Raw genomic sequence first — 16,456 nt, forward strand, 5'->3', positions numbered from 1 at the left:
AGAGCAAGGACATTATGGCCATGTTAACTCAACCAGCAGTAGCCTATTGTTTTAGTAGACACTTCTTTTCCCTTACTTTTCAATAAACACGCTGCAGGCTCTGGGAGGACGTGTGCCCAAAGTATTACTGCGCAAAGCAACAGACGAGCAAAACGTGGCAAAAGCAGAATTCGAATCATAACCGAGTAAGCAAGTATTGTTACAAATGTTCTCTTTAGTATGGAGAGGAGCCAGGGGTAATAAAAACACTATAAAAATGTCAAAATGACTGATCACCATGCAGCATTGGCTTTTTATTACTAAAACTTGCAATGCATTAAAAACACTGTGGGTTAAAAGAAATGCCATTTTTACTTAACTTTAATTGTTCACCTTATCCTCCCTCCACTACACATTTTTTAAAAGAATAACTTAAGAAGGACATCAATAGAGGCTTGATTAATATGAAATTACTCTGCGGGACTCTGCATGTATCCAAACTGCTAACCAGTATATTAATGGTAATGTTGCATGCTCAAGAGACTGTATGTACATTAAAGTTCTAATTATGGTAATTTCTGCTAGAAAGCATAATGTTTTATGGCACAAGAATGAGGAGTTGTGTAATTCACCTAATTCCATCAGCAAGTGACTTCTATGCAATTTTGCTGTGTGTAATCTCAGGAACAGCAGTTCAATTTTTTAATTACCCAGCTCAAGGAAAACAGACATTTTGAAGCCTTTTTCTAAAGTGTTATTTATTACCCCTTTTTCTAAGACATAAAGTGGCTCAGAAATAAGAAGGGACCAAATGCCCTTCAAATTGGATTTGTTTAGTTAAAATGGAAAGAAATGTGGATTGGTAGCTTTGTTAATGCCCATGTATATTACAGGACATGAAAAAGATCTGTTTAATTCTAATTAAAGCTGAGAATGGCAGTGACACCCCCCGCCCCCGCAAATTGTAAAACCTAAAAGAACCACAATTAAAGATCATACAACCACACATACGGTTTCCATAAAAGCTTAGTATTGTCATTTCTTCCTCCATATAGATCTTGCAACATAAACAAAAATTGCAATAGACAGTTTTATAAAACAACCAATGCAATATTTGTAATTAAAGTGAAAGTTTTATTTGGCATTATTCTCCATTCTCAATATAATATGTACTTTTTAAAGCAGTTTTTAGGAAAAAAACAACCAAAACAACCAAGATTCTCAGTCCAAGAAATCGGTAGACTGATCCTTCCTGGCAAAACCATGTTAATGAAAATATCTATTACCTTTTGGTTACTAGCATAATTGTATTTTCTGCCATCACTACAACATGATAATAATTCCGTATTACAAACAACATGAGCGATAGCATAAATTATGTATCCTAATCAGTTCAACAGCTGATTGGGTTCTATTCCCGGTTTTGGCATTGGTCTGCTGGGTGGCCTTAGGCTGGTCACTTCCCCTCTCTGTGCCTCAGTTTACCCATCTCTAAAAAGGGGATAATGATGCTGACCTACTTTGTAAAGTGCTTTGAGATCTACAGATTAAAAAATGCTCTATAACAGTCAAGTAGTAGTACACACAGAACATTCACATGCACATATGCTGTGTATGTAGCTTTTTGTCCATATCATAGAATCACAGAATATCAGGGTTGGAAGGGACCTCAGGAGGTCATCTAGTCCAACCCCCTGCTCAAAGCAGGACCAATCCCCAATTTTTGCCCCAGATCCCTAAATGGCCCCCTCAAGGATTAAATTCACAACCTATAATAGACATCGTCACCCCTGAGGTAAATTGGTGCAACTATATTGACTTCAGCTGAGCCAAAATATAAAATACACATGCAAGCCAACATTTTCAAATTTGAGTGCCACAAGCCCTTATTTAAGTGCCTAAATAACAAGGGCCTTCAACAGCTATTTAAATCAATAGGAAGCGTGCATGTTGGGCCTCTCTGAAAAGCAGGCTTGTTTTATTTAAGACCCTTATTCAGCAAGACACTTAAACATGCACTTAATTTCAAGCATGTGAGCTGTCCCACTGAAGTCAGTGGGACTACTCATGTTTAAATTTAAGCATGCGTTTAAATGCTTTATTGAACTGGAGCCTCTGGCCAGATCCTGAGATATTTAGATACCTATCTCCCATTTAAAATAATGAGAGTTAGGCTCCCAAGGAACTGCGAGAATCTAGACCCAAGTCCCAAAATATGGATTCGGGTGCTGAGCTTTAGCATTCCAGTTTGAATTTGTTGGTCATAATGTACGTGTGTAGCTACACGCAGGGTAGCTATATTCAGAATGCACGTGTATTTACACACAGATAGACAATGATTTCCCCTGGAATAATACTATTACTTGAACAATACCCTTGGAAGTGCTGAAGTCACACGTTTCACCTTCATTTAGACATATACAGCTGAGGCCAATGGGGTTGTATGGGTGACTGGGTGTTCTAACAGCTGCTCATCTCCAAATGCTCTGATGCTCCAAGGAGGAAGGTAACCAAAACCTCTCTCACCTCCATCTTCTTGTTGTCAATACTTGTCCCATGTTCCCGTCCTCATTCTGCCAGTGGCTGTCACACCAGTGATGGTGTTTGCTGTATTCTAAGCACCTGGTCTTTCTTTGCACTGTTTCTCTTTATCATCTGCTGTCTAGACACTGCGGTCACAGCTGAACAGCAATTTGTGTTTGACTAAAGTATATCTCCCAGAAAGGCATCCAGTCTTGATCTGAAGACATGAAGAAATGAAGAACCCACCACTTCACTTGGTAGTTTGTTTCAGAGTTTAATCACTCTCGTTGTTAATATGCATGCTTTATTTCTAACTTGAATTTGCCCGGCTTCGGTCTTGGCCACAGGTTGTTATGTTCTTCTCCCTCATGGGCCAGCCAGAAGTTGGCACAAAGAGCTTAAAGTTAAGGACCCACTCCTTTCAATCACTCCACGAGTCTGATTCAGCTCCCAGTGAAGTCAATGGGAGTCTTTCCACTGGCATCAATGAGAGCTGGAACAGCCCCCATTTATGGGACTTTCATTGACTTCAAAAGTATTTAGAAGCATAAATGCTCCTCCAGACCCTACACCTATATGGAGTGACACCCATGTTATAAGTTACAAAGTCATATGTTTATCATTCACCTTTGACCACCTTACCCGCCTTCTGCCCATTAATTCAACTCCCTTGATGCTTTTTTCTAATATTCCAAACCTATGAATAACATCAACCAACCAAAATAATAAACCTGTCAGAGACACTTTCCCTTTTCTCTTCCCAAGTGTGCAATTTCCCCGCACAATTACCAGGACCAAGGTCTGGGCCAAACCAAGATTCAGTCCTGGGCCAGTGACAGCTTTTCTATACCTAAAAATGTCAATTTTAAAGTTTGATATTGCATGAGCCAGCTTCCCAGTGGGACCCAGCATTTACTTCTAGCCTTTGCCGGACTGGAGGTATCACACTTCAGCGTCAGGGGGTTAAACCCTGGCTCAGCTGAAATCAGTGGGAGATTTGCCATTGACTTCAACAGGCCCAGAATTTCACCCCTGTTATTTTTCTGTACATGAAAGCTAATTAGCTCCCTTTTCAGAGGCTGAAGCAGTTCTTGTGTAACAGTTCTTGTGCACAGCTGGACTCATGGTACCTGGCTTTACAGGCAAAGGGGTTAAAAAAAAAAAAGTTCCTATACATTTTTTTAAAACTCTGACACATTTGTAAAACAATGTTTGTGTTAAATATGTTGCATATACAGAATACAGCAAACTGTGGTGTGGTGTAAAGATTTTATTAGCACTTGTTTTGTGATAAAACTTTTATACCACATCACGCCATCATATATTCCCTGTATATGAGCGCATATGTACATACATACGCATATAAATAAATGGTATATTTCTATATGCATATTAAGTTTGTAAAACTCCATTTTATGCTAATACCCACACGGTAGTTACAAATTCATGCTTTTATGCCTCCATCTCTTTCATTAAACACACACAGGCCATTGCGTCTCCTTCCAATATCTTTAATTAGCTTATTTTCCCACTCCTTGAAAATGACATCACACTTTTTATTTGTAAAGTCTGATAAAGCTTTCACCTTAAAAGGGCTGACTGTACAAAGATTGTCAATACAAAGTTTAAAGACACCACACAAGAAAATGACATTCAAGGCCATGTTCGGTTTGCCACACAAACAAAATAACAAGGATGTTCAATATTAAGCCTGAATTTTCTTTTGATCCTCAAGTTTTGTGCCTTTAAAAGTGAGGCCCACTTTCAATGCCATAGACTGATGTGTATGTATATATATCAAGCTCTTGAATTCAAAGTAAGGTCAGTGGTGGGTAGCTTTTAGCAAGTCCACCGTTCTTTTAAAATGTTCTCTATTTATTTCAAAAAGGTCAGGCCACATTCTGTCTCACTGGGGGAAAAATGGGTTCACATCTGGGTGACTAAGAGCAGACTCTCACTGAACTTATTTAGACATAGGAATGCTTTGTGTTTCCTGTAAGGCACAATACAGCCCTGCATATGAATGTCCCACGTTAGGGTGGAACAGAGTCAGCCCCATCAAGAGCTCAAGGAGGCACATTGCCTCATGGAGGCAAAATACTGTCTAAAGGGTGAAGTTCACCCATGTGTACAGAGCCATCGCAAAGCTTAAATCCCATTCAGGCCCTATTTTCATGGTTTAAGATGGCCTTAAGAGGTTTTGTGCTGGCCTTCTGCATGGGGGTGAATTTCACCTACCCCTTTGGAAGGGAGGGATATGGGAGTTGGTGGTGACATGTATTCACTTCCCAAGTTGAATGGGGATGGGCTATGGCCATACCTATGTCCTCCTGACCCGACCTGAGGGAGCTTACATTGCTAGTGGCACCAGTCTCACACAGACCTTATCCCCAGATAAGCACAACTTTGGCCATCATTTTCAAAAGTGACTAGTGGTTCGGGGTGCCGCCATTTTTGATTATCCAACCCGAGGGCCTTTAAAGGAAGCTGATGTTCAGAGGGCAGGAGCTCAGCACTTTGTGAAAATCAGGACCTTTAAGATATCTCAAGTTGGGCACGCAAAATCATTAGTGCCTTCTCAAAATCTTGGCCAGGAACCACAATTGTTCTTGGCTTCTGCACAACCAATATCTTAGTGGTGGTGGTGAACTAACTGTGACCTCCTTAATTTTTTTCCTGTTACGACCCTCCTCACAACCACACATATGACTCACATTTTAAAGACTGGAGCTTTGAAGGGCACTTGGTGAAGGTCTATTTCCAAGATGGAAAAGGTAATCCCTCCATCTGGACCAACTGGCAACATTTTAAAGTTTTCATTCCATTAAAGAAGATTCTGAAGCTCCAGGATGAAAGGGGGCAGAGAGGGTCAATGGCGAGTAAGAACGCTACTTGGGATGGAACACAATGACCTATGCTAAACACATTGTCATTTTTGAGTTAAAAGTAATCTAGCTGTACATGTCCGAGATCCTGCTGTCATCTTGGCAATGCCATGTGGCAGTCTCTTGTGATTCACTCAAAGTGGGGCCACACAGGAGGGTGCTTTTAAAGCAAGAGCGGTAAAGCTATTGCAGCATGTTTGGCATGTAACACCCTGCGGTCCCAGCCTACAGCACCACAGCACAAAAAGTGTTGGAAGAACTGTCCCCCTTATCTCTGAATTTGGATTTGTGTCATGCCCTTAACATTGCTTCAATGTGCATTAGCTTTGTGCAGGTTATGGTAATAAAAATACCAAACTTCTCATAGACTTGTATGAGAGGTAGACACAATGGATGGTGACATTTCTGCTACAGCCCTTACAGCCTCTCATGAAATACCAGTTTCCTAACTTCTTATAACATAGTTGATGTACATAGAAACTGTGCATAGACTTTTCCATGTGTGCATGGCTCACTCAGTAAACTGCAGCCATTAGCAAATCTTTGTTAAATCAGTACTTACAACACCCCAGTTATGCACATGGATGCTCATTCATGACGCTCACTGAAACCAAAGGGAGCTGTGCACCAGCATCCAAGATCAGAATTTAGTAACTAACTTTATGGCCTTATGGAATCAAAGCTGGTCTGGGTCCCCCTTTAATGGAGTGAAGGTTTGACGTGATAGACCATCTATAGTAAGCGCACAATAAGGGGTATAATAATCTGCACTCATTCCACTTCCATTACAACCAATAGGACTGCAACACAAGGAACAAATGTACAATACACCCCTTGCTGTATTATTCCAGAGCCTGTGGGTGAAATTCACACCAGTGCAGAAGGCCCTACACACCACTTACAAGCTCCAGCCAGTCAGGCGCTGAGCTCTCTGGCCCTGACCAGCAAAGCATTTAAAACGGTGCTGATTTTTAAGCATCTGACTATTCCCATTAATCTCAATGTGTCTGATCTGACTGATACTGAAGCCAATGGAAAATAACGTCAGCGCACAAGGCCCTATGTTTGCGAAGTTACGTGCTTTGGTGGCTCAAGGCCAGAGTACTGCTAAACCCGGAGTTGCGAGTTCAATCCTTGAGGGGGCCATTTAGGGATCTGGGGCAAAAATTGGGGATTGGTCCTGCTTTGAGCAGGGGTTGGACTAGATGACCTCCTGAGGTCCCTTCCAACCTTGATATTCTATGATTCTATGATTCTATGACTGAGCCATAAGCCCTTAACAGGGGGCTTAAGTGGTACAGAGGGCCTTGTGCAGGTTCCCCTTGCTGTGGTGAATTTCATCTCTATTGAATGTTTTATGCTCAGAAGCTGCTTTTATGGATCAAATAATTTGTTCAGACTTACAATCCGCCCCCCACCCCCAAACACTCAGAGGCAGAAGTCTACCTGATGGGCTCACGCCTAGGAACATTTCACTTTTAAAACCCTTTTTTTTAAAAGGTATTATTTTATCACAGGTCTCCGGTTCACGTGTTGTAATGTTAACCAAAAAAAAATCAAACCACGTTTTTAAATGAACGGTGGAACAAGTTTTCTTGTGCTCTGCGCTCTTCATTAATGAGGCCAGGATAACATGGGGTGTAGAGGCAGTGATCAGTCCGCAGCAAAACTTTCCGAACAGCACACGATAGCAGTTTCGGTTGGAAGTGATGGTGCCCGTAGTGCCAGAGATGCTGCTAGAACAATTACACATGGCTATTGTAAAAATGCATACAAACATATGACTTTCAATTTGGTTAAATAAAGTACTGTTATACGTTACATTGCTTATAGTTGGAGCATGGCACCTATAAGAACCTGGAAAAAACCCACAATTCATCTTTAGTTTCTTTGATCAAAAATACGTAGAGAAATGCCTGTTTTGAGGAAAATATCATACTTTTTTTCTTGTTTAACAAAATAAATTAAATATACATGACTTCTGTTTAAACTCTATATAGAATTACAAAGGTTTTATATTTGTGATTGAATTCATTTCTAGTCCATATAGGTATTTAATACGTTCTTTCTTTCTTTCTTTCTTTCTTTCTTTCTTTCTTTCTTTCTTTCTTTCTTTCTTTCTTTCTTTCTTTCTTTCTTTCTTTCTTTCTTTCTTGTTGTTTTAAATGAAACTGAAATGAGATTGTTTGAATCAACTGCAAAACATTATCTGGAAAGAAAAACCACACACAACCCTAGGTGCATATTTAGCAAATTCATTCTTCCATAAACAATTATTTTCTCTCTTTTCTCTCTCTTTTTATTTTTACTTGTTCATTTATTTTTCACTGATACAGTTAATCCAGTAGCTTGTCACTGTAAGCCATGAAGATCTGATTGAGAATCACAGCTAGCGGCATCAGAAAAGGGCAGCATGTTTTCTTTTCTTGACCTTCAGCAGTTCACTTATTATTAATTATTATTTCTTAAATATAAATATAAAGTAGCATTGTACAATGTCCTTCCTTCTTCCTGTCAGTGGCACTGAGTCATAGCATTGGGGTGAGTTGAACATTTTTAAAGATTTCAAGCAGTGCCCCCTTGGGGAAAACACAATACCCTTGATTTGCAGAAATGGAAACAGCCAGCTAAGTTATCACCAAATGTCAGGCAAAGTTACTGCTGGCGAGATGCATGTGGAGTTTCACTTCATAAATAGAAATGTGTTTTCCAGAAACTCTTCTGCTTATGTTTTCATTTGAAATTGGGCAATTGAATGTTTCAATTGATTACAGTCTCCTGGTGCTTTGGCACCATACCTCAGGTACTTCCTAGCTTCAGCCACTCTGAGATAAAGGGCTCTTCTGTACATTGCCAAGGGTAAGACGTCTGATGGGCCTTGCACCAAAACAGATGGCATGTGCTAGAGGCAGGAACTGCAATATCAACTGCAATACCATCATGTTCTCCTCTTCTTCTTCCTTTGCTTCGCAATGCAACAGGGTCGGTGGTGTTTCATGTCACAGCTTCCTGCCTTATCTGTTGCCATCTTGATTTAGACATACAAGAAGTTTCCATTGTTTTAGATGGCCGCCTTTGTGCTGAGATCGGGAATTCCTTCATTATTCCTCATCTACATCCTAATGGTAATAATAATAACAAAAAAAAAATCTCTTTCTCTCTCTCTCTCCCTCCTCCGTCCACTTTGCCTTTTGCCAGCAGTGTTAGCTGACTCGAAGCAGTCTGTTCTGAGGTACCATGAGAAAAAAAGCACCAATAAGCTACGGTCTGTGGCTGCCCTTTAACACTGATAATGAATGTGCTGATGCTGGTGAACTTTGCCTTCCACATGTGAGTGCGTGTGAGTGTGGATGTCTGTGTAAATCTTTGGGTACATTTTTGATGCCATGGCTGGGGCCAACGCAGGCCCTTGGGATAGCAAATGCTGCTGGTGGGCTACGTATTCCTCATAGTTTATGGAGGAGATGCAGTCCTTGTCAGGACCCTGGGAGACACAGATCCTGTCTCTGGCCTGCGGTCTGTGCATGGGAGCAGCAGTTGGGGGAGAGCAGGGCTTCTTTTTGGCCTGGCAGAGCCACAGGAGGATCGTCCCGAAGATGAAGACTGCTCCAGCGGGGATCCCGATGATCACCGGCCACGGCAGGCTGCTAGCGGAGGACGGGGCCACAGGGGCGCTGGGTGGCTTGGGATCTGGACATCAGGTTTGCATGAGAGAGAGAGAGAGAGTGTGTGTTACCAGAGGGAAAGGGAGAAATCGAAAGAGTTAATTAAAACCAGGAGAGGAGAATTCAAAACAGATGTCAAGCTAAGGCTGGCTTTTGTATAGTCTGTCTGACAACCCCAGCCATGCCAAATACAAGGGGGGACACACTGCCAACATCATAACGTTTTGCTGCTGTTTCTCCTTTGAAAAGCACTGAAAGGACAAACAAATCAATTTCTTTTGTTTAAGATGGAGGGAACCCTAAAAGGTTTTTTATCAATAATTTATTATGCTTTAGTTCCCCAGTTCTAGTGTCCTCTTCAGAGCCAGTCCAACAGATGGTCTCTCAGCCCCAGCGCTCAGAGATGGAGCTGGCTTCTCTGTCCAGACCAGAGGATGAAATGCAGGCCATGTCAGCTGCCCAGCAATTGGACCTGCATGATCTGGTTACGCGGAGCAGAGGCCTGTCCTATATTGGCCTCTGCCAGACACGTCTCTCTGTTCATTAAGTCTTAAATATCCTTCTCTAGTATCAATCCATCTTCCTGTAGCTAATACACACTCAGCAATACTCAGGCTAGGGACCATGCAGGAGAGGTACTTTGCAGGAGTGGTCTCTTATGTGGGCAGGAGGGCAAGTTTGGGACAGGAAGAGGCAGGTTAACTAGCATCCCTCCTGCAGCACCTCTTGGTGCTCTGCTGAGACAAGGGAGGACTAGGACTTCGTGTGGGATTCCCAGGCACTGCAGAACTGAGTGTGTGTGCTTGTTCAGGATAATCCAAGGTAGGGAGTCCCAGCTTCGGGTAAGTAAGAAGAATCCCATATAAGTCCTCTGCCATGTCTGAGGTTACTATTCGCTTCAACACTGACCCACTACTAATGGCTCAGGCCCTGATGCACTGCATCTGTACAGTGTCCCAGGAGCAGGATCGAGCCCTTAGTGACAGAGGCGTACGTTTTTGTTCTCACCAGAGCAGCTCACTGCGTGCAGCACTTTATATTCAATTTTACAGCACCGTCACCACCGAGAATTGAACTGCAGATAGTCAAGAAATGCAGTTGATTATCCTTCTTACAAACCTCTAGCATCCTGCATTCATGAACATGTTGTTCCATTTAAGCCCTAGTGAGACAGGCCGAAATGGCACTGTTCAGAATCAGATCCACACTCCCAAATTTCAGGGTTTAGGCCCCCTTTGCATAATAGTAGATTTTGTATAATATGCATCCAGAGCTCAATTAGTGGTGCTGCAGGAAACACAATTTTGAATTACCTAACTTAGGCACATGCCTGTGCCCATTCCTGGTCATAAAAGCACTTAAGCATGTACTGAACTGTAAACCTGTGCTTAATCCCATTGTCTTCAATAGGATTTACACATGTGTAAGTGCTGTGCTGAATAGGGATGGACTTAAGCACATGTTGAAAGCTGAGCTGCTTTGCTGAATCAGGGCTTTCAGGGCCAGATTTTGAAAGGTATCTAGGCACCTAAAAAGGCAGATGAGTCCTCAGTGGGGTTTTCAAAAAGCACCTAGGTGCCTAACTCCCATAGGGACCTGGGTGCCTAGGGGCTTTTGAAAATTCTGCTAGGGGGTTATCTGCAGCTGTAGCTACCTAGATAACTTTAAACATTTGGCCCTAAGGTACCAGAGCTCAGATAATGTGATGAAAGGTGCCATATAAAAATCTGAGATGACACATACGAGATCGTTTGTGAATTCGCAATCCTAATCTTATACTCTACTGTACAATATTTTCAAATGTGTATAACTTTCTTTCCAAGCCAAACTTCTTTAAAGATGTCAATGACTTTTTTTCTTTCATTGAGGTCTAAATCTAGTGTTAGTCTGAAATAGTACATGTAGAGCTTGGGTTTTTTTTAGTTATTTCAGTAAAAACAAACAAACAAACAAACAAACAAAAAAATCACCAGAAAAACATCTTTTTTTTTTTTTAAATGCTTAATGTATACAATAAGGACCACATTTACACCACTTCTTTTCCTCTCCTCTCTTCTCTGAGCTGCAGTGGCTCTGCAGGGCAGAGAGGATGAAAAGCAAGGCCGATTTGTTTTTGTCACTAAAGCCAGCAGACTCTGGATTATAAAACCACTGTTCGGGGCAGGACCGCACTTTAAAGAGGGCAAAAGGGACAATGAAGAAGTTAGACTGGAAGCCCTAGAAAGCTCCTGTACTGCAGGTCTCAGCCACAGAGCAGAGCACAGGGCAGGAGCAAAGAGGGAAGCAGTTCTGAGCTCGGCAAAAGAGCTCCCAGGGACTCATCAAATAAGAAATTAACAAGCCTATCATAATCTCTTTCACACCCATTCTTCTCCTTTGGCCATGATCCTTACACTGTTTTCATTCTTCTCAGTTTATGGGCTTGTTTCATTGTTTCCTTTTACCAACAAACCAATTAAAAAAAAAACAGGCAGGGGAGGGGCATTCAGCTCCTTTGAGTGCCTGGGCTCACTTTACAGGGCGTTGCACAGACGGCATCACAATACGACTTCCCAGCCCTGCTCCAGCACAAAAGCAGATCAGGAATTTTCAACCCGGTTATTTAACCTTGCCGGAGCTGTTATTTATGCAGCAACCTACAAGGAGGCTCAGGGAGGAGATCAACTCAGGCACACCACGGGCAGTAGAAAAATCAGCATAATCTAGCCCCTCACCAAAGCTCGCCAGATCCCAAGCTGTGTAAATCAGTGAAGCTCCACTGAGTCAATGGAGGAAAGTGATTTATACCAGCTGAGGATCTGGATCAGCGATTGCAATGATGCCGCAATGCAGAACATGCTGGGCCAGGACAGTTTAGAAGGAAAGTTCCAGTCAACCCACACTCACCGGGCAACACTGTGAGGAAAGCACTGCGGAAGCTGTATCCCATTGTGTTTGCCCCTAGGCAGATGTACATCCCAGCGTCCTCCTCTTTGGCTCGTGTTATCATCAGTTTGTTTAAGTAGGAGCCGTCCGGACGGGACCAGACCTCCCCGGTGGGGAGCACGACAAACTTCTGCCCCCCGACGTCAATGGTGGAGTTGTACTTGTTCTCTGTGCCGTACTCCACCCTTTTCAGCCACTGGATGACGGGCTTGACGTCGCTGCGGACCTTGCACTGGAACGATGTGGTCCCACCATAGTCCACGGTCGTGTTCACAGGGTGCGTTCCTGTGAGAATGGGTTTGGACCGAGTCCTCTCTGCAAACAAATACAACACGGGATGAAAAATAAATTGTGTTCCTCAATCCAATTGGGGACTGTTTAAAGACAGAGGCTGCAAATCCCTCTGTCAGTGCTAAGGAATCAGGCCCCAGAAATCTCATCTCAAAGGTATTTTCCATCTCTACTCTGATCACATTATCCCAGCTACCTACTGAGCTAGGGGCATCAGTATTCAGCCACCCAAGCCCCACTAATGTTACGGGGAGTCACACAGTTCAACCCCAGAACTAACTAGTTTCCCTCCTGCTTTAAAGAGGACTTTAAACTGTCACTCAACTGTAACACAAGGCCAGTTTATAAAGCTGCATTTCCCGGGTGGTATGCATAGGACTAGATATTGCAAGTGTTCAGTAATGGAGTGGTTGGGGAAAAGGGAAGACACTGAGCAGCCTTTCCCCTACTCTGTACCATCCATTCAAGGTTCTGGCCCTTTTGAAGTCCCTGTGCTCTCTTGAGTGCAAGAACTGTCCCCTGCTACTACCCCTCAGGGTGCTGGTGATCCCAAAAAGGAGAGTCAAGGAGGAGGATGGGCCACATACCCCATTGCTGAGACTGGCTAGTGTAGCTGAATGGCCACAGAGGTGAAGGCAGGTTGCATGCTCGGAAGGGGTGCTGCAGCAGCTGCTGTCCTGACTGCATCTTGAGCATGGATTGCACCTCCTTAGGAGAAGCATTTCCCAGAGCTCTCCCGCAGGGCACAGTTGCCAACTTTCACATGGTAAATAAGCACCCCAACTTTCACAAGAAGCCAAAAATCAAGCTAATCCCATTTCAAAACAAGGCCAAACCAAGCCAATCCCTAAGAACCCCAATACTCTATGTGACTAGATCCGCCCAGTGGGCAATCTGGGATTGCAGTGGGCCCGCTGTGCACCCCTGACTCTCTCCCCAACTAGTCCCTGCTTGCCTCCCCTTACCCCTGCTTGCCGGGAGCTGATCAAAAAAAGAAGCAACAAGCTACAAGCCAAACAAGCCAAAAACTAGCCAACAAACAACTCACAAGCCAATTAAGCAAAAAAAAACCCCCAAACCCCAATTTCTGCATTTTTTTCGTGGGTTTGGCATGTCTGCTGCAGGGGCACAGTGCAGTTCTGCACTGCCCCAGCACAGGCCTGTGCTTACTGGTGCACTTTGACCCTCAGGGGCATAACACCTGCTGCGTTATTCTCTGAATCTGGAACAGGGCAGGTAAGTGTCCTGAGCCAGGATGAAAAAGGGCAAACCACACCGACACTTTCCTGTCATTATTCCAGAAAGAAATTCAGAAAACCCTGCAGGATAGTGTAGCAAGGGTGGCAACCTAAACTGACTGTTATGGCAAAAGTGCTCCTGGCATTAATCGTGATGCTGGCCCATAGCATCACCAGGCTAGCTTCCTGCTAGGGTGGCAGTTATATATAATCTTAGGATGTTTCCATGGGGCAGTCCTGCATGTTCCCTGCTAGATCTGTAGGATATTGTGTGCTGTAGCCACGGGGACCTATTATGAGTCAACAGGAGAGTCACAGGTCCAGGCTGTTGCTAGCCCAGTGTGGGTACGACAAGAGAGGGAAAGGAACATTCCCTCTCCTTGCACAGGGCAATCCCTGTCTCTCCAAAAGCCCCCTAGACTTACCAAAGAAGACGGGACAAGGTCACTCCACTTTCTGCACTAGCCAGCTGATGGTGGGGAGTGCAGGCTGCATCCTGTTAATGGGGGCAGCAATGGCTACTCAGGGACATGCTTCCTGAAGTCCACTTGGAGGAGTGCTTCATCACTGGGGCTGGCAGAATGCCTGTGGGAACCTGATGCTGATGGGAAGTCCTCCATCTTTCCCCCACTTTCCTGGCTCAGGGAGGCTTACACACCAAGTTTTAAGCCCATAGGTGTTAGGGGTGGGAAAGACCTCCTAAGTCAAGTACTTCACTTCCACCTGCATAAACTCTTATTTCGTCTAGTCTAATCGCAAATGTGCTAAGCATGGAGAAGCCACCACTTCCCGTGTCGTTTTCTGAGGAGAACTCCACAGCCGTCTTGCTTCCCTAGTCAGCAGGGAAGCCTTCTCTGCCCTCTGACCATCTCATCTCAGCAGCACTCCAAGATTCCCCTGCTGGCCGGGGAAGCAAGATACCATGATAGAAAATCAAACCCAGGGTTCTCAAAGAGCATTAAGACTAGCTCACCAGACCAGCCTATTATTATTTATTATTACTAAACTCAGCGGCCTCAGGCAGGGACCCCATTTTGTCAGGCACTGTGAAAGAAAAGTGTATCCATTATTGCAAGGGTGCTGAATAGATTCCAATGCTCACATCTGAAAGTCAGTATTTACCACCCGTTTCTGGAGAGAGGTATCTGAAGTACCACAGATTTCCCTCGTCTAGGTGCAGGGAGACACTGTTGTCTCAGATATCAGTGTGTGGCAACGGCTGGCAAATGCTGACCTTTTAATGGAAACCACCCTTGGGCTGGGTGTGTAAAGAACCAGTTCCCAGTATCACCGGGCAGGCATTGAGGTGGGAGGAAGGAACAATGTTCCATACTTTGATGAATCAGGATAGGATGTACAGGAGGCTATCGGCACCGAGACCCCAGGGAACGTGGGCCAGCGTGGCAGAAATGTCACATATTCTTAAGAGATCGTACATGAGGAACACACCAGCAGGGATCGAAGCTGGAAAGACCTAGACTCAGATAAGCAAGTGAGACTGAGAAGTGGAGGCTTGGGGAAGATTTAAGGAAGGAAATTTAATAAAACCTGAAACGCCCATGGCATGTTATTAAAATAGGAGGAAGCCTGTGAAAATGCTGTAATACTCTTATTGCTTTGGTTCTATTGCCCCTTTGGTCACTGTTTTTGTTCCTAGCCAGAAAACGCTAATGACAACAAGGGTTACATATATCTGTAGGTTGATAAAAACCAAGATAAATGGGGACTACTCTCTGACACAGAAAAGGGTTTGTTCCTGGTGCCGTCTGGTTTTGATGAAGTGAAAATGCCACAACTGACATTAGGATGGGACTTGATTCATTTCCCTGTCTCTGCTCCTGGTTTTAGTGTAAACACATGTTTTTACCGTCTCCACACAGCTGCATTTTTATTGATACCAGATGTCCAGCAGGTTTGTGCATTCGGAGCACAACACAACTCCCCACATGTGCTTTTAATTCCTGTTATTCTAGAGAAAGGGAGTTATCAGAGAGCAGATTTCACACCGGGATTAACTTGATCATGCTAAAACACATGCACTAACATATGAAGAACATGCTTTCTCTGTATCATGTGTTGCTTTATGGTCTTCCGTGCTCCTGCTCCTGACTATATTTGATCCTTAGTGAGGTTACAGGAATAAACCATCCTGATGTGTAGAAAGAATAGTAAATATGGCAGGCGACCAGCTTGGCTTAACAGTGAAATCCTTGCTCATCTTAAACACAAAAAAGAAGCTTACAAGAAGTGGAAGATTGGACAAATGACCAGGGAAGAGTATAAAAATATTGCTCAGGCATGCAAGAGTGAAATCAGGAAGGCCAAATCACACCTGGAGTTGCAGCTAGCAAGAGATGTTAAAAGTAACAAGAAGGGTTTCTTCAGGTATGTTGGCAACAAGAAGAAAGTCAAGGAAATTGTGGGCCCCTTACTGAATGAGGGAGGCAACCTGGTGACAGAGGACGTGGAAAAAACTAATGTACTCAATGCTTTTTTTGCCTCTGTCTTCACAAACAAGGTCAGCTCTCAGACTACTGCACTGGACAGCACAGCATGGGGAGGAGGTGACCAGCACTCTGTGGAGAAAGAAGTGGTTTGGGACTATTTAGAAAAGCTGGACTAGCACAAGTCCATGGGGCCGGATGCGCTGTATCCGAGAGTGCTAAAGGAGTTGGTGGATGTGATTGCAGAGCCATTGGCCATTATCTTTGAAAACTCATGGTGATCGGGGGAGGTCCCGGATGACTGGAAAAAGGCTAATGTAGTGCCCATCTATAAAAAAGGGAAGAAGGAGGATCCGGGGAACTACAGGCCAGTCAGCCTCACCTCAGTCCCTGGAAAAATCATGGAGCAGGTCCTCAAGAAATCAATTGTGAAGCACTTAGAGGAGACGAAAGTGATCAGGAACAGTCAATATGGAATCACCAAGGGCAAGTCATGCCTGACTAAT

General features: G+C 43.7%; 1 protein-coding gene across 3 annotated transcripts in view; it reads right to left on the reverse strand.

Moving 5' to 3' along the window:
* Positions 1–1,092: 1,092 nt before the first annotated feature.
* Positions 1,093–16,456, reverse strand: part of FGFRL1 (fibroblast growth factor receptor like 1) — a 253,883-nt gene continuing 238,519 nt past the window's right edge. For all 3 annotated transcript variants that reach the window (XM_084626168.1, XM_084626169.1, XM_084626170.1), the window contains 2 exons: positions 11,939–12,292; positions 1,093–9,077 (listed from right to left, as the gene is read on the reverse strand). In XM_084626168.1, coding sequence (XP_084482294.1) covers positions 8,668–9,077; positions 11,939–12,292 — 764 coding nt within the window. In that variant the 3' untranslated portion in view covers positions 1,093–8,667. The remainder of the gene's footprint in view (positions 9,078–11,938; positions 12,293–16,456) is intronic.

This window comes from Lepidochelys olivacea, assembly GCF_965140295.1.
Source record: "Lepidochelys olivacea isolate rLepOli2 genome assembly, chromosome: 4".
NCBI classification, from domain to species: domain Eukaryota; kingdom Metazoa; phylum Chordata; order Testudines; family Cheloniidae; genus Lepidochelys; species Lepidochelys olivacea.